The sequence below is a fragment of the Trichoderma atroviride genome, chromosome 1 (genome assembly GCF_020647795.1).
Source record: "Trichoderma atroviride chromosome 1, complete sequence".
NCBI classification, from domain to species: Eukaryota; Fungi; Ascomycota; class Sordariomycetes; order Hypocreales; family Hypocreaceae; genus Trichoderma; species Trichoderma atroviride.
The window spans coordinates 6719149-6739988 of NC_089400.1; the positions used below are offsets into that span (position 1 = coordinate 6719149).

Genomic DNA, 20840 nt, shown 5'->3' on the forward strand with positions numbered 1-20840 from the left:
GAGTTGAGCTCGGTCCGCTTCGCTTGTCAAGGTTCAAGGTGACTGTGATTAATGGTGACTTGGCGAGGATACAATGAGATAGGATGAAAGATGCCAAGGGTTGAATTGTACTGATATTCGGCTACACCCCAGCTTCCTTTGGTCACGACTTATAGTAGCTTCTTCAATGCATATTTCCAAGGCCTATCGAGAACAAAACAGGTCCACAATTCTGGTCTAAGCATAACCAAGACCTTCCAATCATTGTCATCGAATGTGTTTTGCAGGCAGAGTAGCGCGCACTAACAGCTAGTGGTGTGAGACCCAAGACCAACAGCAACATCGTAAAGAGACGCCGACAAGGCTATTCGCCGTCGATATTCGGCCGAAAGGGCTTGCTGATTGTTGTGAATATTACTGCTGCGGGAAAATAGCGGGTGACGGCGGAAACTGCCTGCATCTGAGGTCATCCAAATTCATGCAACTGGAAAGAATGGAGCCAGCGGCGGATCACATGTGTCTATGCAATCAGTAATACGGTGCTTACAACGGTCGGCACATGCCTGCATCCATGTACTTATTACAAGACTCGGCTACAACTTGAAGTTATCAAAACCTATAGGCTGCAAAGGCCACTAGATGAGATTTACAAGTTGCTTCATGTTATTAGCATGAATATGCTAAATTAAGCCATGTCGGCGTCCAGTAGTCATATGTACTCGCTATGATGACGACTCAAGCGATTGGTTCAAGGGATTGCTCAACATCATCTCCCACCGGCGACAGTTACATTACAAGGGTAAGTAAAAGAAATACATGGAGCATGAAAAATAGGATTAAAAGACTGCGTATGCAGGGTGAGATTCCTACATCACCACATCCCGGCGCTCGGGACTGGACCCCCGGTAAGCTGGAGCCAGCATTGTCTGACAGCTCGACTTTATTTTGTGAAGCACATATCGCTCGCTTAAAGAAGGGAAACAAAATAGATTGCATTAAGTCTTATCAAGCATAAGCACAAGCAAGGCATTGTTCACATATTGACAGGATTGCGTAGGATTTGCTTAGGGCGATGCAGTGAGGGCAGGGCGGAGTATAGGCCGTTGACGGGTACCTACCACCGAGGTACAGGCGTTGAGGTGTCCCCCACTGAAGAACCCTGAACCCCAGCATTACCGCTGTTCTTGGCTTCAGGCAGCATGCAAGGGTACAACAGCTGAAGGTATCCTTGCGGCGGATAGTACATGCTCCTGACAAGCTTGGATGACAATAAGATTGATGGCATAATGCATGCTACCCCGAACAGAGATTCATCAATCCTCGACAGACATCTACGTCTACAGAAACGCACCGGAGCCACAAACAGGGCTGGCAGGGTCTCTCGGCATCTTGAGCGCTGAAACTCCACCCAACAGCGCATCGTAATCCGGGGCACCGTCCCAGCGCTGAATGAGGTACAAGGCTGCAGTGGCCTCTGCAGGTACTGTATACGGGGCGGCGAATAAACGCCGAAGGAGCTTGTCGACTGCCAGCGGAGATATGCACGTACTATCGGCAGTGCGGTGGTGCTTGATTGGCCTGGTGGTTGCGAGGAAGCGATTTATGGTGCCTGATGAAGCCTAGCTCTCGCCTGTTAGTGCTCTTCAGGTGCAGCGCGCTGTGGCAGAGCCCTGTAGCCGCTACTTGCGCTTCAGGTATCGCCCGCCGTGCCGCTTGTTGGGCTTCCCGTTAGCGGTGCAGGTACCCATCGCTATGGAGCTTGCGCGGACTGTACCGCGCCACTAACCCGCCGCACCCTGTAAGCGCGCATTAGTCATCCGATCCAGCTCGTGATGAAGCCGATGCCGTTCCACGCAGCTCCTTCAATCCCACGACGCTGGTTCACCGACAGACGCAGCTTTTTCTTCTCAGACAAGGAATCTGTCTTTTCCTTCTTTTTCTTCTTCCTCTTCTTCTTCTTCTTCTTCTTACGTTTAGATATACGATTCTGCGCGACACACTCAAAATCACAAAGAGAAAGAATGGCGCTGCGTATAAAGTCGAGCGGCATCAGCGCGTTTCAGGGACAGGAGGATCGGGCTCTATCACGAGACAAAGGTGAATTGATTTGATACTTTTTTCTGGCTTGTTGGTTCTCTTGGGATCTCTCTCTCTTCTGGCACCCAGTCATGTGAATATCATACGCTGTTGGCTTCCGCCTCTAACCTCTTGTCCTCTTTTCAACGAATCTTCAACACATGCCTCTATCCATCTCTTCGTTCACCAACTAACTCATCGCCATGACCCAAAAGCACCGCCAAAACGTGCCTCCGTCGCCAAGCCGCTGCAGTTCGTCACCGTCACGTCCACCAAGCAAAAGAACCGCAAGGATGTCTCCAAAGTCGTGCGCACCCAGGCCATGAGGGACTACTTCTGGAAGCAGCGCAACCCCGACAGCTCAGAGGCCGCCGCCAGCGACTTGCCCATGGACCCGTCGCAGTACAAGGGCCGCTTCCGCCTCAACTCGCCGCCCAACTCGGCAAAGGCAAAGGGCGCAAAGAAGGACAAGAGCCGCGCAAAGAAGGCGAACCAGCTCCAGGTCGCCCGCGTGCAAAAGGGGCGTGTGGCGAGAGACCGAGGGCCGCTGCTGGACATTCGCTTCTACTTGAATGACGGCCTCTTGGAGAAGATCCCGCCGACCATGCTGGGCGCGACGCTGGACCCCTTTGACTCGTTCAAGGTCGACATGAAGCCCGAGGCCATGAAGCTCATCTGGTACTGTAAGTCTCGCCAAACCGGCCCTCTCTGGGGTTCCATCCATATTTCCATCTCCTGTTTCAGTCCCCTCTCGTTACGTCATCTTGTCTCTACTTGGTGTCATCATATGCATTGCCCTATCATATCAATCGTGTTTACAATGCGTGTCTTATCTTGTCTTGCCTTATCTCTTCTAACTTGACCATCACATCCCAGATAAGCAAAGTTACATCAAAGAGTTCCTAGAGCTCAACGTCGGCGGCGGCTACACCCTCTTCGATGCCAGGGAAAACTGCGCCCTTTTCCACGCCATCCTGTATCTGGTCGCCCTCGACTATGTCCTCCGTCGCGGCTTCGAAGATGATCTGGGCTGCCTGTATCATTCCTCAGAGGCTTTCCGCCTCATCAACAACCAGATTCGGAGCGGCAAGATTGAAGACTCGACAATTGCTGCTGTCGCCATGATCTCCACCAAGGAGGTATATCTTTCTCATGCGCATCCATGCATCACGTATAAATACTAACGTTATTCAGAATCTTGCCGGCATGTTTGACATTTCCTACATCCACATGCAGGGCCTCAAAGACATGATTCAGAAGCGCGGGGGCATAGAAAGTATCAAGGGCATACACCGCGGAGTAGTTCTGTGGTCAGTACACCTCTTCTTCTCCATCATGCACCGTTGCTGCCACCATACGAGGGCAACTTCACTAACTCAACCCCACAGGGCCGATTTCTGCAACTCGACAGTCTTCAACTGCACGCCACAATTTTCCAGAGATTCCTCCCCCAAGGCCGAAGAAATACCGTTTACGCCCGACTCTGACCCTGCGAACTCACCTCTAGAAACCATTCTCAACGACGAACTTCCAGTTCTCTTGGTCGTCCAGTCACTCCGCGACGTGTCTGCAGAAAAGGACAATTACCGCTTAATCACCCAAAACAACAAGGAAATAAACAACAGAATTTATGACATCGAATACAAGCTGCATTGTCTGCAGACGAACAACCATGAACGCGGTACCAGCTGCGGAAAGATGATTCCATTCTGCGTCGCGCTAAACGTCTATCTCTACCTCGCAATACGAGAGCTTCCCGTCAGATCCAAGATGATGATGATGTTGATAGATCGCCTGCAAGAGACTTTCAATACCGAGCCCCTGCAGTGGTGGGTTTCTAATCAGGAGCAAAAGAAGCGAGTCATGTGGATGTTATTCATCGGATACGCTGCTGGATCGGAAACTTACAAAGACGCCTGGTTCCTGCAAACCATAAAGAGCATGTGCAAGAAGTATGAGATTCACGACGTGGATCAGCTGAAACAAAATGTGAAGGATGTCTTGTGGCTGGAATATTGGTGCGGCCCGTACTTTGATAAGTTGAAGGTCGCTATGCAAGCTCAAGATTAAGCTGCAGTATTGGAGAAGGCGAGAGGACGGTAAGTTTTACTGGTGAATCTCTGATACCTTGAAAAGAATGCGCATTTTTGGCTTTTTTTGTTTGTTTTTGTTTTCGGTTTGGAGTATTTGTCCATCTCTTAACAGTGCGTCCAGGCTAATGATTGGTGCAAACATGATTTGACATTTTTGGAGCATAGCGCTTGTACTGCATTCTCACTTTGGGGTCTTTTCGTTCAAAATTTGTATTTTACATCTATCGCTGATAACACAGATTGATTGTACTATATACTCTGTTCCCGTCTCTTTACTCTTGATATCCGCCCACCATTTCGATAAACGCGATACGTATGTTGAAGGTTTCCTGCGACTTGGTATAACTGCAATACGTCGTACGAAAGAGAGACGCCTATCCAGCAAGGCTTCCTGTCCTAACACAATCAACACGGAATAAAGAAAAGACACGCCTCAACAATGATACTGTTCATCTCGATCAAAATCGTTGATCTCTAGAGGCATGGCCAAAGATCGGACCCGAAGGTCTCTCCGCTCTTTTGATCTTCTCTACAGAGCTCTGCCGCCCTCGCTTCGGTCGGGATTCCGATATGTCCGTGACCAAATAACTTCTGGTTGTGTGATGGCCCAGATGACGTTACTCACTCGTGATCCATAACGAATGAATGAAATGAGGCTCCAGCTATCGTCCCAGGGTAGGACCCCATATGGTATGAGAGTCGCGGTAGGCGAAAGCATTTGGTGACTCTCCATGTTCGTCGCCAGCAGGCGGTGCAGTAAGCTTGTCTCTCGCTATTGCTGACGATTTCGAATTATTCGGCGGATGGGCATACAGTGGTAGCGGGCATCTCGACTCGAATTTTTCTGTGGAGAAATGGCATTGTTCAAGCATCTCTGCATGTCTATGGATTGGACAATTGTCTCGGATGAGGCAGCTTTTCCGGGGTGGATTAGCAAGAGCTTACAGTGAATGCATGGAATACAATTATAGATCGATTTGCTTATGTCTGCAGGACAATGCCAGACTGCGAATCTATCAATACTGTGTCTTGTGCGATACTCTAGAAGCAAAGAGATAAGACTGTATAGGTAAGGAACGGCGTGAAAGTCAAATATTACCCGATCTGCAACGAGTACTATTCTATCTTGTTATTCCGTTATACTGTAAGCGATCTTCTGTATAAAAAGCGATGCTTTAAGCGTACACAAGTTCAACAGTGAAATAGTCATGGGTAGGCCTTTCTCTGCGGTTGTAATATACTCATACATGTTTGAGTATGACCTCAAACGGGCCTCAAGAAGTAGTGTGCGTACGACAAAAGATATTCTTATGCGAGTATCTACTAGCAATATTTGTAAGTTTGTGAGTATTGCTATCAACTTGGGAGTCTATAATGCGTACGTTAGCTGAAGTATCTACTATGCCCTCTGCCACGAAATTATGCAAACCCATTCAATTAAAATGGCTAGAAACATGGCACATACATCAGAAGGCATTGAAATCCGCAATGCAGATACGACGCTTCTGCTCGCATTTACATCAGTCGTGTGCTGTAGATTTACCGCATTTCACGATACCAAATTAGGTCTACCTTTCCTACACGTATATTATTTACTCTATAACCCCATACATGGCTGAAGATACGACACTTTTCACCAGTAATTTATTTTCATCTCAACAATTTCTCCAATTTCATGCGCTTGAACATTTCTTCTCTTACCTGATCGGTATCTCCTCGCGCCTCAAAAACACCTCGAGGAGTGTGGCCGTGAATATCCATTGCAGTACGTTGCGCACCAGCTGCTACAAGCTCTTTGATGATATCTCTTCCCCATGTAGTGATATGTCTAGAAGATAGCATCGCGCTTACCACCAAATGAAGTGGTGTTCGCATAAAACGATCCCTACAATTGACATTAACCTTCCATTTGGAGAGCAGGAGGCGAACAATATCGACCCGCAAGTTTTGCGCAGCGACATGTAAAGCAGTTGCACTGTCACAGCCTCTACAAGATGCATTTGGGTCGATATCACAGCTACCAAAAAAGTAGTTGATGGCTGTTTCGTTGTCCCTTTGTACACATAGAGATAATGCCGTCTCATAACAGGAACCATGCTGCTCAATCAATGTCATGTGGCCGATTCTACGATAGAAGAATCGATGCCTCAAAGAGGAGAGGGAATCAGATGGCTTATCATGAAAATCATGATGTTCATCATCATCATCAGTATGATGCAAATGCCACTTATCATCAGGGCGGTTTGCTTTGGCTGTTCGAAACTGCGGATCCATTCCGAGCTCCTCAATGATTAGCTGCAGTATCTCAGTCTGGTCCTGAAATAGAGTGTAGGGCTCTTTGTAACCATAGGTTGCAAAATGTATTGCACCGCACCCCCAGTTCTCATCGGGTTGGGGGAGGAGCATATTCCAACTCTTTACTAAATATCGAACAACATCCGCTTGGCCATGTAATAACGCTGAATGCAATGGGCTAAGACCCCATACATTCATCTGTTTTGCGTTAATGTTAAGGTGTTTCAAAAGTAGCTGGGTTGTTTCAATGCTGCCTTGTTGCACTGCCAGGTGAAGAGCTGCGTTTCCATCCCAGTCTCGGTAATTCGCGTCTAAAGTATGTTCTCGAGTTGTGATTTTCCCTAGCAACGACCATATGTGGCGAAGCCTTATGCTGCCGTGAGTGTTCCATTCAAGGAACAAATTCACCACCTCAGAATCTTGCATTGAGATGGCGTTCATCAAAGGTGATAATTCCCCCCCTTCTGCGGTTGATGTTTGCACCGCTGGCCAATATATATTCGACTATTCTTCGATGGCCATGCCGCGAAGCGACTCTTAATGTTGTTTCGCCGCCTTCACCGTCAACGTGCACTCCATTTTCTGTGAGTAATTTGACAATAGAGAGGTGCCCATGCCAGGAGGCAGTGCGCAGAGCCTTTTCTCTGTCTCTCCTGGCGAACAAATATCTCCAGTATAGCCGGTGCCCCTTGTCTTTTAGGATTCGCTGCATGAGAACGGTCAAACCAAGCTCCGCCGCCACAGATATTACATCGCTTTCATCGAGCACACACACGGTGGGCCCATTTCTCCCAGACTGGAGAGTTGAAAAAGAACTGTGAGTATTCTTCCAGTATCCTGATACCATGTTGACTGGAATGGTTAAAATGGTTGTGCCACTGGCGTGCTGCGTAATAAAAAAATGGATACTGGCGCCGTGTTTTATTTCTATACAGTTTTCCAAAAATGTCTTCATCTTCGAGATACACGTCATGAAAGTAGGCAATGCAAGCAGATGCCAACTTCGACTGCTCCACTTCAACGCTAGATAGTGAAAACCAAGGTATTTCCCCATGGTTTGGAATTTTTCTTGTCAGAAAGTCGTAAGCGCTTTGATGGACTAGGCTTATAATGTCATTCGATATGCTGAGAAAGTGGCCACAGAATGCTAATTTTCCTCGTAAAACCGTTTCTCGATCTAGTAAGTCGGTGGGTGTGATGTCTAGAGCGGAAGCAAGTTCACTGAGTGTGAGTGGCTCAACCGCAAACGTGCACCACCGAAGAATATCCAGAGTTAGACCTCGATGATCTTGGCCGACCTGATTGAGAATTCTTTCATAGAGCGGATACAATCCCCGTGGGAGCTGGTCTAAGCTCTCTTCCACTTCGGACACCTCCACGTTGTGAAGGTCTTGAACAACAAAACTAATCCATAGATATGTGCCCGCAGACTTGTCCCTTAGAATCTTTTTGACATGATTTGTCAACTGATCCGGATACTTCCTGCTTTTTGATATCTCTGCAACGCGTGCTGAGATGTACAAATCCAGTCCGTCGCTGACCTCGGCCTTTGCGTCTGGATCAAGACGAATTCTCAAGAACTGGCCTAGTGAGACTTCGAGGCATCTTGGATATTCTCGACTCAAAACTATTATTTTCAGCCTTGGAGTGCTACTTGTGATATTTTTGAGTTTGTTTAGCAATTCTTGCAGTGATGCGGGCTCGCATTCGTCCAGTCCGTCGAGGACACAAGACACTTGCGAGTCCCCAACGTCATTCATCATTCTAAGAAGAATGCTCCAGATGGTTTCAAACGAATTCTGCTGGAAAATTTGTTCTTTTTGGACTTCGTAAGTTGGAAGGAGGTGCTTGATAAGATCCCTTCTTTGCTGCAGGAGTTGAAAGAGCAATCCCCGAACAATAGCAACAGAACCATTCCGGGTATTGTCTTTGGCATCGCAGAAGAAGAAAGTTGAAAGGTGGCGTTTCCCATTCTCAAGAGGCATGAAATAGCTTGAGAGATATTCCGTCAGGTAAATGGATAGCATCGTTTTGCCTAAGCCGGGGCCGCCTGATATCCAAAGCAGCCCGCCGTCGGTGGTTATCCACTTGACAAATTCTTCCTTTTGAGTAATCCAGTCGCATGTGCCGCTTACAATCTCTCCCTTGGATGTGATAAGCTTGGCGCAGTCTATTGCGGGATCTGTAATGAAAAGAGCCTGAAGACATTTTTTGCTGACATAAGAGGGCTGCTCTTGTGTGTCAAGATTGGTCAATTTGGCCAGTATATCTTCGGCTACTGCATTGGTGCGACTATTGATATCGATTCGATTAGCTTTCTGATCATCTAGCTCTCCCCTTTCCTCACATACAGGTTAATATGAGTATCAAGCGTGCTGTACTCTTGATGCAGCACGGCAAAGAGCTTCATAATATCTTCTTCTTCTTGTAAGCCGCATATAGCCTTCCAAGCCTTCTTCCTCAATGTATCGTCATGTTTGAACGAAATCTTTTCCAAAAGTGTTTGCAACTCTCGCATGTAGCTCTCACACCGAATCAAGATGTTCTTAACGTCTTCTGTCTGTAGCGACATTGTAGTTTTTATCCGTGCTGCGAGAGAGGCGAGGCTCTCAATTCGCCCAGCCTCCTGTCGTATTCGGTCTGGAGCATCTTGAATCTGGTCAACCACAGCTTTGACAAATTTTGCAAGTTTGAAAGCGACTTCAACAAGTTGTTCAGAGGCGGCTATAACGCCTAAAACCTCGGCGCCAGACATGTTGCGCAAGAATTCGTACTCGCGTAGGTAGGTATTACCAAGCACTTTGGAAACAAGATAATGCTTTTTGGGGCCCTCTTATAGAAACGAGGCTTTCTAAATGCCACCACCGTTAGGCTCCTGTAATGCAGCCTAAATGGATGCGTGTCACCGTGGGATTGGCTGGACTCTGAAATAATGCATTAGTGTATATGTATACATGTGTATATGTACATAATCCTTTGGCGAATTGTATGGCTTCGTTGCTGCAACAAGACAATTTTTAATGCTCTCCGCAAGTCATATAGATCATCAGGGTAGCTTATCTCTAAGCCGAGTTTGTAGCTCGATAGCGAAATGTCTTTAAAAAGAAAAAAGCATATATTATAAGATAGAATGAGTCTAGCGAAAATATCTAAAACATAATGCCGGCGCAATCAGCCATCAAATCTGCCTTGCCGTCCGCAGTTGGGAAGACGTGTATACAGCCTTGCGAATGACACAGCCAGCTATTGCTCAGCCCATCACAACAAATCTGATTAGCTATAATTGACTCACCTCTCATACCCCGCATCGAGCATCCTCTTCCAAATATTCTCATCTCCATGGCAAACACAACTCCTTACTACTATTTCGCTCCCACCTGGGATTTTCCTCCAAACGGTCCTCTTCAGCTTGGCAATGTTCTCATGTCGGTGAAAAGGCCTGAACGATCATTATACACCGCTCCACTACCGAATGCTAGCGAGATAATCACGTCAGAAAAGAGTCAAGTGGAATTCTCCAGAGAAAAGCTAAAAGCCGGAAAGTTTTCCATCTTCACACGCTTTATAAGATTCACTGGCATGGGTATCGATATAGCCATAAGTTGGGACACTGCGTAAGAACACTCTCTATTTGAATGGCATAACCATTTCTCCATCTTACTAAGTTGGCACTACAGCAACGAAGAAGCTTTTACATTCGAGCGTCTCAAAACAACATTCTTCGTCCCTACCCAACCTTGGCTTGAAAAATGTCTCGCCAACTCTGCCGTACAGTGCTATCTCGAAAAGTGCCGCTACCGAAAACCTATCTATATTATCACTGGCCTTAAGACAGTGACGGGCGCCGCCGTCAAGACAAATAAACAATCCGCTTCGGCCAAGACGGCTGGCATTGAGGTAGCAATACCAGGCGGCGAAGTAGTCTTGCCCTCTGCTACGCCTGAAGTATTTACAAAGAAAGCAGCAAAGGACAAAATGAGCTGGGAAGATCATTGACTTCATTTTCGCATACAGGGTGAGCAAGATATGGGTTAAGAAGAGTTCAATACTAGAACAAGATTATACCAAGGGCGCAATGTTCGAAAGAGAAGAAAAAACCGTGGTGAATATTGCGCTGGAAATTGCAAAGGTAGAAGAAGCGGATCCAGTGGAAGAGGGATTTTTAAAAGAGGAGATTATAGATGGCGATGAGAGAATTATTATCGCACTGCCAGAAGGAGCGGCAAGCAGGTCTATTTGACATAATAATACATGGAACTATTAGTTTGTGCATAACATTGTTGTATTGGGTCATGGTCTAGACATCTTTCATTGGGTCCCGGATTCTACTCCGTAGGGAAGCCTCACCCTTACCAAAAGGGTTATCAGGGTGTAGACTAGGCGCAATATAATCGTAATCTTGGCTTCTTATAGAGACTGCTCTTAAGACAGCCTTCATGAATTGACTCTGTTTCAGTTGCTCGGCTTCTTTGGTAAGAAGCTTTGCTCTCGCATATTGTAACAACACGGCAGCAATCCCGCTTGCAATGGGCGTTGCAAACGAAGCACCCGACTTGCTTGCAACACAGAGCTTGTTCTTCTCTTTGTCACAAAGATGGACAGGCCAAGCAGACTCAACTGATTCTCCTATTGTGGCGAAGTTATCGCCTTGAAGAGGTTGTGGGTTAAATTCGGACGGAGCACCGTTGGCATTGGTTGAATGTATACAAATAACATCTGGGTGTCTTGCGGGATATGCTCTCTTCGTATTTGCCCCATTATTTGACGCTGCTGCAAAGAGGAGGACGTTTTGATTGATGGCGTGCTTTATTGAGTGCTCAAGAAACTCGTATCCGTCAACTTCACATGATGGAAACCCAAAGGACATTGATATCATGTCAACTTTCCATTCATTCACTGCGTAGTCAATAGCCTAGCATTAAGTCAGCAATGGAGAACTACTTGTTCATAGAAGGTCCAACTCACTCTAGCAACCGTGGCAGGGTTATCTGGCTTGAGATCACAAATCTTTGCTACATAGAGTTCTGCATCAGGTGCAAAATCTAGCAGCAAGCCTGCGACGTATGTGCCATGCCACAACGATCGAAAACGTCATGTGTCTGCCGACAACCGGGAAGCCAGTGAGATATCTTTGCTTTACGAGCTGTCTAATACGATTCGCAAAGCAAGTAGAAAGGCGAACGACGGTAAAGAGGCGACTTTGGTGCAGATCAAAGATGAAGAAGGAAAAATCTTAGAGGAGCCTTTGAAGTATTGCTTTGCTTCGAACATAGAACATCATTTCCCAGGATTCTCTGAGGCCATAAGGCTGAGACCCGCCCAGGCCATGGTAATTAGACGAAAAGACACCCTGTACAAGAGATTACGTTGCGCAAAAGCCTCTATAAGTATTGGTATGTGGAATTGATTCATTAATTTCTCATCAAACAAAGAATAGGTAACAGAGTAAATGGCAGGGCAACCCAACCTGGCACTCAACGAGTTACACGTATCCAAGCGTCAATTAACAAAAATCCGACCCTTCATCCGTTCAGCAAAACGAGAAACGCCTGATAATGCCTCTCCAAGATAAGGCTCTTTCATCGTCGTGAAAGGCATTATTAAGGCCGATTGAGAACGTATTAGGGTGCAACATCTATTCAGTCTCAGATGAAGGCTCCCGGAATCGAGATCTGTTTCATCCACATCAAGACGATCCGTGAACGCCTTGATTGTTCATAGGCCAGTAAAAAGAGATCGATGAGAAGCTCCGGTTCAGAGTTGCTGCTATGAGTCATTATTTTGGTTGAGTTATTTCGAGTGCTCTGGATTGAACAGCTTGATACATTCTTGCTGTGAAAGGCACCTACACTTTCATTGTTAATGTGTCGATAGATCAATGTTGTACAGGAACAACGAATAAAGGAGAAAGATGAGACAAAGGAAAAGATCTTTCACGCATGTATCAGTGCCCAAAAGGGCTATAGGCAAGTATATAAGCAACGCTGTAGGATGCCGAAGCCAGATCGTCAATCTGTGCAAGATACAAAACTCAGAAATTCAGCAAAACCCCCATTTAATTAACCCGAATATCTTTCTATCAACCACCTCACTGATATTTATACGTCTAATTGCTCTAGTCGTTGTTATATGCTATTTTCAACAATTCCGCGCCGAAGGAGTGGTCGATATGGAAGCAAAATTACGACAACCCGTCATCTCTGAAAGAGCACAAACATGCCTCAACTCTTTCGATTTATGCCTCAGTGCGATGGACGTGTTAGATCCCCAAAGAAAGCCATTTCTTGCGAATAGCCACGCGTTTGCAAGCTGGACGTTCAAACTGAGTATCTTTGCGAGCGGGCGAGCTTCTATGGATTATCGTCTCCGCCGCGCGCCTAACATTCAGAGGCTAGTTGTCGCGCAATTGGAAGAAATAAACGCGCGCATTAAACAATGTAAGTATATCCTCTTCTGTAACGGTAACTTGCTTTGTCTTTTTTCCTTGAATACTGAGTTGTCAAGCCAAGAGGCGAAGGCTTTGTCAAATATTAACAACAGTTATTTATATCCTTCATGAGACGTAGCTCCTGTAGAGCAATTGACTCCAGCTAATGAGAAGAATTTTAGGTTTAGATAAGATAGTCAACAATCCTTTGCTTTCGGATTCCGACGGACAAGCATCTACGGCTTATACAAGCGAAGTAGAGTCTATAGCGGATGATATAGATTTACTCCATAGTCTAATCCAAGTGATTTGTACAGAAAGTGAGAAAGCAGATGACGTCGAATATTTGGTGCCTTCTATTCTAAAAATCGAAAATGGTAATGATATAGAGGAGTCTTTGACAAAACACTTTGCTGCGAACATACAATCTCAGTTTCCCGGTCTATCTGATATTATACGATTACGACTTGCCAAGTCTATGGCACTAAGACGACACCGGATCATATATAAGAGGGTATTTAACTCCAGAAACCCCAAAAGCATGAGTATGTGTTTTCTATCTTACTGGCTTCTTATCTGGCAGCGGGTGAACGCTCATCAGCCAAGCCGATTCAGTACCCATTTGTCTCCAACTGTCCAAATACTTGCAATAAATGATGGAGACTAACAGTTGAACAGCTCAGACTACCACTCAGCCGACTACCTGGCCACCGAATAATATGCGGATCGAGCACACAGCTATCATGCCACAGCTAGGGTTGATAACACCTCTAAACTCGATGTCTTCTTCTGGGTCCGAGTCCAGGGCGAGAATCGATTCTCCTTTCGCTGTAAAGAGCGTTCAAATGCCTGCAACTCTACCGATCGAGCTCCAGTTGAAGAATATGGCACTGGAGTGCCATGACGATCTTCCCTTTCCTCCACCGCCTTCACATTCTCCCACGGCTACTGAAGTGATGTGTCCGTTCTGTTCAGTTCTGCTACCTACTGAAAAAATAAAGTATGATAAGATATGGAGGTTAGATATGTTTTTTTCTTCGGATATCCAAAGCCGTCTATTAACAAAGAGCACAGAGCCCATGTTGAGGCCGACTTACATCCATACGTTTGCCTAACGGAGAATTGTGATTGTGATTGTCCCCATGAGACATACAGGCACAGCAATGACTGGCTCGAGCACACACGTGAACATGCTTTGCGCTGGATATGTGAATCTAAAACTCACAAGGAAATTTTTGACACAAAAGATGCTTTCATTTCTCATATGAAGTTGCATCGCAGAAAGGCCGTACCTGACAGCCTAATTGATGCGTGGGCAGATACATGTTTGCTGTTGCCTGGCCCAATATTCGAATCATGTCCCTTCTGCGGGATCGAGGAGCAAGATTTCAAGGGAAGCTTGCATGAGCACATTGCTAACCATCTCCTATCTCTTGCACTCCAATCGGTGCCGCCAGTGAATAATGACAATGAGGAAACAAACGATGTCGCCAAAAGCGAAGAGATGGATTACGAGATGAGTACCGTTCAAAGTGATCCAGACCACCATATGACTTTAGAATGATCCCGGACTTTCTGCCAGTCAAGGCTGTCACAGATGTCATGCCCACCTCAGCAGCCAGAATTCGCGCTGTTATCAACATCACCTTAGCACCACACCACAATTAAGTGCTAAAGCGGCAAATTACGAGAAAGAGGCCACAAGAAATGTGATGCGCGCCGATCGTTCATACAAGGCATTGCGAAATTTTCTCTTCAACTCTTCAGGGAGATCGAGTGGTGGATGAAACTGAGAAAACACGCACTCCAAGGCTCGAGGGAGAGGAAGAACAAGTCGACTTGACACAGGCAGGCTGATGAAAAGAAGCAAATACACAATAGGTCCCTGAAATAGTTCCTGGGAGATTGAATGTTTTAAATAGTGGTTATCCTGTTACGCCATGGGTATAATAAAAGCAGTTGTAAACAAATTGTATGATCCATGACAACTCCCGTAAACTTCAGCTCAACCATCTTCACTGCTCCATAATTCTCGTCCAAACATTCATTTCATCAAAGATATCAAGACAAGCCAAGTTATCCATAATATTATATAAACAGTTGTTATCGCAGTTCTTCAGTGATACCGCTCGAGCCCGGCATATTCCCTTCGCAGCTGGCAGCTTGACTTTGCTCTCGCATAAGGTAGGAGGCATCAGCCAGTTCAACAGCAAACTCACAATATCTTTCTTTCAGACTACGCCGCTGCACCCAGCCCTGCCAGGATAACGACCATGCCTTCAAGAGCCACTCTAGTCGCCGGATCTTTTGAACTACGCCGCTGCACCCGGCCCTGCCAGGATAACGACCATGCTCTCAAAGTCTCCAGACGCTGAGTGATTGAACTACGCCGCTGCACCCAGCCCTGCCAGGATAACGACCATGTTCGTAGATATGTAGAGCTGTTGAGAGTAGCATTTCCTACATGCTTGAGAGAGAAAAGAAGACTTATTGCTGCGATGGCTTGCCTGAAGAATCGAGCTCCCAAAGCGAAGATGAGGTTTTCCTTCTTGAAGAAGCCCTTGTACCCCTAGAACTTGAAGAAAGAGGTGACGAGTTCAAGTTGTGCGAGGTAGAACTCCGCTGAGTGCTTTTTTGCACACGATTAGTTTTCTTGCTAGCTGTAGATTCCTTCTTAGTTACACTTTGCCGTTGCCTTGTAACCTTGTTGGGAGTTGAGGGATTAGTTCGTGGAGTGGGCGCCGCAAAGACTTCGGGGGGGGGTTCATCACAATATCTGTGGCTGTTGATAAAGATGTGGAGGGCTCTGAGGATGCTGGGGCCTGTACAATCGAACGCTTCTGTCGTTTGCCCTTGGTGGGATTCCGTCGAGGCGTCTTTCTGACATTGCTTTCATCAGCTTCTTGTGGTACAGAGACAGGGTGTTCAGAAGATGATGCCCTCCTTTGACGTTTCCGCTCTCCGTCATTAATCGCGTCATCATCATCTTCCGGCCTGTATCTCTTTCTCGCTGGGCTTTTATCTGCGACATGGTCAATTGCACTGCTGGAAGCATTCTGGGATAGATCCTCTGTTATGGTTATGGAGGATTCGTCATCAAATCTTGGTCTTTTCCTTGGACGAGACGGATTATTCAGATTGCTAGCATTTGCATCTGTGGGGATTTCCGATGGTTGCGTCTCTTCATCTTCACCATGAACTCTCTTTCCTTTTGATTTCCCGAAGCGCTGCCTAATCAGCAGTACCTGGTCGCTTTTAAAAAAAGGAGCTTTGTGAACATTGCCATCGTATGTGGGTTCATACACGGGGTTCTTAGAAGCAAGTTTTCTTCGCATGTAATCTTCATGGCTGAGCATATTAAGCAGCGCCATTTCGGACTCATCAGTCTCGGCCGTTGTATTTTGGGCATTGGAATTGGGGTTGGCTATGTCAGTATCATTTGTTGTTTCATCTTGCACTTCGTCAGGCGCCCAGCCATGGACAACTCCATTCAGAAGCTCGAGGAAATGCTGTAAACTACCAGTCATACTAGCTCTATATGCAGTATCGCTGGCATCCTCGCACTGGAAGCTTTTGCCGCCAGTCCAAGACTTCCTTGCAATACCACCGAGCCATTGTTTCGCTTCTTTCTCCCACTCTTCCTTTCTCTCTTCGAGAAGCCTTTCCAGATCTTCTTGATCTTTGGCAACATGTTCCAGCTCCAGCGCAATCTCGAGGAACCGGTCTTCGCCAAGAATTGGGACGCGCATAGTATTAAAACGCTCCCAGTAGTCGCCAAAGATGTTTATATAGGCATGCGACAAGTTCTTAACACTGCTCTCCCATATTACCCTCTTTCCAGCAGCCAAGTCGGAGGATTCAAAGGCAGGCATTGTGGATGTGTGTGTTCTCGCCGTTCGTTCGCAGTTGTGGTGTGTTGTCGGTGTTCACGTACTTGTTGGACGACCTTTGCATGCTCAGGGTCAGGGGTCGCGATGGCGATGGCTCTCAAGAGTGTTCCCGTAATAACGGCGACATGATGGATGAACAGCAAAGAGGACAGATGAGAGATCAAATGCGCCTCGGCTCATGATGTACTTGGTGTAGGAACTAGCATGCATGATGCAGGCATTATCACAGCCTTAGTAAGCTGCGATGGGTGTCTTACTGTAGCACAATTTTTGTCTCACACCATTATACTTGTAGGATCCTTCACATGCATGAGTTTTGCCGTAGCCAATCATTTCTTATGCGTGCCATTCCCGGCTACCTTGAGGAGAAGAATGAACTGGGGAAATGACTGGCACATCCCTCCAAGATTATGCGCATTACATAGCTAGTATACTACTCTGATACACGACGTGCTTGTTTCGCAATTGTGTGCATAACCCCAACTGGCGGTCACGATGATTACGCTGAACACGCAGATATTGGGGCGACATGCAGATATGTAGGGCGCAAATGGTGCCACTATTGCAGCTCCATAGACTATTTTGATAACCACTTGCATATAAGCCTCGGGACCCTCCTATCAAAGGGGTTCGCATCTGTACAGCAAGTCAAAATCCTTGTTCAACCATGGGCTTTGTTCAATGGAGGTGCTTGATCCACGCGGTTATGGCTGGTTAGAATATATATAGGATAGGCTGCTGCAGGGAGTTTCTGCACCGTACTGTACGTGTTCGTAGTCCCTGGCCTATTGCTCGATATACCCCTATTTCAATACTAGCAAACATGTCTTACTCAGACGAGGACATGCCAGAGCTCTTTTCCACCACCCAGATGCCGGTAAACTCGTGCACTACATCCGAGCTAAATGCAACGGGTCCTGAAAGAAACACATTGACCCAGCATTTTATGGACTCTTCACGCCTATCAAGCCCCGCCTCCAGCGCTATGATCCGCACTAGAGATGAGGCCGTCGCATCTTGTTATGGAGCATCGACAATGCCTAGCACTGCAGTGCCTCCTTCAGATATTATGGAGCAAATACAGGCAATGGAAAGAAGAAATCATGCTCGACAGCAATTTCAAGACATAGCCACGCATCTGCAGAAGCTCTCTCTCTCCGATCCAGAAATTCGGGTAGCTATACATTCTCGCCAATCCGACGGGAAAAGTATAGCGAAAAGCTCAAGTATTGTTAATGCTCAACGGTCAGCTGATGGAACTGATACGTTCTGTGTTGCTCAAAGACCCGAAGACGTTGATTACACCTTGGAGATAGATTTCAAAACTCCGCCTCGGCACTCAAAATTCACCTGCATCAAGTGTCAAGTTGTTTACCATCCTGGGAGTGACACCTGTGTTTTGATCAACCGAACAAAAGGGTTTCTGTACCTCGTTCACTTTGAGCAATCATATTCTTATTCTTATCAGCTTGTCAAATCTAATTTACCATATGCCATTCAACCTGGGCTCTGGGGAATTGCGGCCACTCAATCGGATGACGCCGTTGACGATTGTATTGTCAATTTCTTACTATGTGAGAGGCGACATACAATTTCCATCTACCAAAGCGAAAACGGGAGTTTGACTGGGCAACAAGCGTTGGGCGCCAGTTCAGCGGCAGAATTCACGACTCATTCTGCCAACTCTATAAGCGCCAAAGAACTCGCTGGTGCCAAGAATAATCCTCTCCTTGACTTACAAGATGGGCAATTCGCTAATATCCAAATCCCGCTCCCTAAGACGAGCTTTCGACGAGAATTTTCTACATATCAACTAGACCGATTCAGAAAACTATCTGCAAAGGGTGTTGCGAGTGTTTTCTCTGGTCGACACTCTTTATTAGTCTCGGAAATCCTGGCTGTGAAGGTCATTCAGCATAAGTCTGAGCAACCTTGGAGCCAGTTACTCTCTGACTCGAAGTTCTGGAAACGAGAAAAGGGTTTCCTTGAGAAATTGGAACACGTAGGTTTTTGTTGATTGCTCTTATATCATCTGTGAGACTATTTGGTAATCGTATGCTATAGCCAAACATTGTTTCTCTCAAGGCCTTTGACGGTCGTTTTCTCGCACTGCATCTCGAGCTTCTCCCTCCTTCTCTGGCTCAAGGCTTCGATTCACCGTTTAGACCATCTGACGCTTCCAAGATACTCAGAACTCTTTCTTCAGCGCTCAAATACCTGGAATCTAAGGGCATTGCCCATAACGATATTAAGCCGAGCAATGTCGCCTACTCTCCCGGTCGAGGTGCTGTGCTCTTTGACTTTGGAATAGCTTCACGATCAAATGAAGTTGAATTTAGCGGATCGCCATGGTACATTCCACCAGAGTTTATGCATAGTGCAAACCGCTCTCCGGCGGGTGATGTATGGGCTTTCGGCATCATAATGCTGTATGTTCTAAAAAAGATACACTACCCTGAGCATATGATGAAGAGTTGGAATATACGTGGAATCAGAAAAGCGTCCAGCGCAGACAAATCAGATATGATGGTCTGGCTTCAACTTATCTATACCACCAGAGATGGCCTAGATAAAAAAAGCCCCATTGAGTATGCGACGTTCCTAATGCTAGATGAAGATCAGCATTCGCGCATAACGGCGGTGGGAATCCAGAATACACTTGACTACCAGCAATAGAGGTTTTGGCGTTAATATTATCACATGGAAATTTATAGACACACATAGCTACGATAGAATATTAATCGATGCATTTTCTCTCGCGATAGTAACCACTCTCTCTAAACATGGCTGACAGACCAATGCCTCTTCTGGTTATCATACAACAAATAACTAATCAGCATACACGGCGCGTAGAAACTAGATTCGGAGGTCGGCGGAGTCTCGCGTTTCCAAATCAGGAAATAAACAGTCAGCCACTCCCTTAGTCTTGCGGCGTTGAATGTGATAAACCTCGAACAGAATTTGTATAGATATGTATCTCGGTGTTCAATTGCATTCAATAAGTCGTTTCAAACATTTTCTGTATTCGTAGACACGCTCGCAATTGCTAGTCGCTTTCTTCTCGATCCGGATACTTGTGTGACCAGCTACCGTGGAGAAAGTACAACTTGGCATTTTAACCTCGTGCCCGCTATTGTTTTACGACTCTATAAGCCTTTTAAACCATTTTTTATAATAAAATCTGCAAAAACAAACCTCTAACGATGCACCTCATCCTCACTGGCGCCACCGGGCTCATTGGCTCAAGCGTTCTTGACGCCATGCTCAAGACAGCTGAAGTCACCAAAATATCCATTTTAAGCCGTCGACCCGTTCCAATGGCCGACAACGCGAAAGATCCCAGAGTCAATGTCATTATTCACAAAGATTTCCTTCATTACGAGTCAGAAGTTCTCAGCAAACTACAGGGTGCTAGCGGCGCTGTATGGGCTCTTGGAGTTAGCCAGACCAAGGTATCGAAAGAGTATGTGACTTACCTTTAAGTCACTGAGAGAGATATGGAAACTGACTCTACACGTGTCCCAGGGAGTTTATAAAAATTACAAAAGACTTCACTCTTGCAGGCGCAGAGGCATTCTCCAAGCTTGCGCCCAACGAGGATCCGTTCCGTTTCATATTCGTGTCAGGCCAAGGCTCAACCCAGACGCCTGGCACATTTAGCAATCTATACGGCCGTACCAAAGGCGAGACAGAAATTGCGCTTTCAGAGATGCGCTCTGCCAATCCTGGGCTCTTGGCGGAGGCTGTGGGGCCTGGATTCGTTGATGGAAAGGGCCATGCCGCGATTCAACCCTATCTGCAGCAACAAGGCTTTTTAATTGGCAACAGCAAAATGCTGCTCCGGAAACCCATTGAAGTGGCTGCAAAGTGGCTACACTGTCCAACAGAGCCAATGGGGCGGTTCTTGGTTGGAATGGCGTTGGGAAAGTACGAGACACAGTTGCGAGCAGATGCCGATGTTGTAACGATGAATAGCGGTCTAAGGGTCATTAAGAACTCTACGATAACCCGGATAACTGGTCTTGAGAATTAGAGCAAGGGGGTCTTAGAGTGAGAATTTGTGTGTTTTGTATTATTAGT

The 20840-nt window shown here is 46.3% G+C and overlaps 6 protein-coding genes across 6 annotated transcripts; 4 read left to right on the forward strand and 2 right to left on the reverse strand.

The window, feature by feature from the left end:
• Window positions 1-1796: 1796 nt before the first annotated feature.
• Window positions 1797-4414, forward strand: TrAtP1_002433 (uncharacterized protein). Its single transcript, XM_066111468.1, has 5 exons — window positions 1797-2076; window positions 2271-2738; window positions 2932-3194; window positions 3250-3365; window positions 3444-4414. The coding sequence occupies exons 1-5, from the start codon at window positions 1812-1814 to the stop codon at window positions 4123-4125; spliced, it is 1794 nt and encodes a 597-aa protein (XP_065967543.1). The 5' UTR covers window positions 1797-1811; the 3' UTR covers window positions 4126-4414.
• Window positions 4415-5735: 1321 nt separating this feature from the next.
• On the reverse strand, window positions 5736-9233 carry TrAtP1_002434 (uncharacterized protein). Its single transcript, XM_014085387.2, has 2 exons — window positions 8795-9233; window positions 5736-8735 (listed from the first exon to the last, which is right to left on the reverse strand). Exons 1-2 carry the CDS (start codon window positions 9196-9198, stop codon window positions 7202-7204), a joined length of 1938 nt encoding a protein of 645 aa, XP_013940862.2. The 5' UTR covers window positions 9199-9233; the 3' UTR covers window positions 5736-7201.
• A 489-nt stretch (window positions 9234-9722) lies between these two features.
• Window positions 9723-10714, forward strand: TrAtP1_002435 (uncharacterized protein). Its single transcript, XM_014085386.2, has 2 exons — window positions 9723-10057; window positions 10121-10714. Exons 1-2 carry the CDS (start codon window positions 9783-9785, stop codon window positions 10437-10439), a joined length of 594 nt encoding a protein of 197 aa, XP_013940861.2. The 5' UTR covers window positions 9723-9782; the 3' UTR covers window positions 10440-10714.
• A 4834-nt stretch (window positions 10715-15548) lies between these two features.
• Window positions 15549-16742, reverse strand: TrAtP1_002436 (uncharacterized protein; the record flags this gene model as incomplete). The annotated part of the gene is made up of 1 exon (XM_066111469.1): window positions 15549-16742. One exon carries the CDS (start codon window positions 16740-16742, stop codon window positions 15549-15551), a length of 1194 nt encoding a protein of 397 aa, XP_065967544.1.
• Window positions 16743-17427: 685 nt separating this feature from the next.
• Window positions 17428-19464, forward strand: TrAtP1_002437 (uncharacterized protein). The gene is made up of 2 exons (XM_066111470.1): window positions 17428-18762; window positions 18825-19464. Exons 1-2 carry the CDS (start codon window positions 17584-17586, stop codon window positions 19434-19436), a joined length of 1791 nt encoding a protein of 596 aa, XP_065967545.1. The 5' UTR covers window positions 17428-17583; the 3' UTR covers window positions 19437-19464.
• A 499-nt stretch (window positions 19465-19963) lies between these two features.
• On the forward strand, window positions 19964-20793 carry TrAtP1_002438 (uncharacterized protein; the record flags this gene model as incomplete). Its single annotated transcript, XM_014085111.2, has 2 exons — window positions 19964-20223; window positions 20286-20793. 2 exons carry the CDS (start codon window positions 19964-19966, stop codon window positions 20791-20793), a joined length of 768 nt encoding a protein of 255 aa, XP_013940586.2.
• Window positions 20794-20840: the final 47 nt, after the last annotated feature.

Excerpts from the sequence above, each read along its gene's own strand:
- TrAtP1_002433 (XM_066111468.1), top strand. The coding sequence starts at position 1,812 with ATGAAGCCGATGCCGTTCCACGCAGCTCCTTCAATCCCACGACGCTGG. Across the intron at positions 2,077-2,270 it reads GGCTCTATCACGAGACAAAG|CACCGCCAAAACGTGCCTCC; the intron begins GTGAATTGATTT and ends ATGACCCAAAAG. Across the intron at positions 3,366-3,443 it reads CACCGCGGAGTAGTTCTGTG|GGCCGATTTCTGCAACTCGA; the intron begins GTCAGTACACCT and ends TCAACCCCACAG.
- TrAtP1_002434 (XM_014085387.2), bottom strand. The coding sequence starts at position 9,198 with ATGTCTGGCGCCGAGGTTTTAGGCGTTATAGCCGCCTCTGAACAACTT. Across the intron at positions 8,736-8,794 it reads CTTGATACTCATATTAACCT|TCGCACCAATGCAGTAGCCG; the intron begins GTATGTGAGGAA and ends CGATATCAATAG.
- TrAtP1_002435 (XM_014085386.2), top strand. The coding sequence starts at position 9,783 with ATGGCAAACACAACTCCTTACTACTATTTCGCTCCCACCTGGGATTTT. Across the intron at positions 10,058-10,120 it reads GCCATAAGTTGGGACACTGC|CAACGAAGAAGCTTTTACAT; the intron begins GTAAGAACACTC and ends TTGGCACTACAG.
- TrAtP1_002437 (XM_066111470.1), top strand. The coding sequence starts at position 17,584 with ATGTCTTACTCAGACGAGGACATGCCAGAGCTCTTTTCCACCACCCAG. Across the intron at positions 18,763-18,824 it reads TCCTTGAGAAATTGGAACAC|CCAAACATTGTTTCTCTCAA; the intron begins GTAGGTTTTTGT and ends CGTATGCTATAG.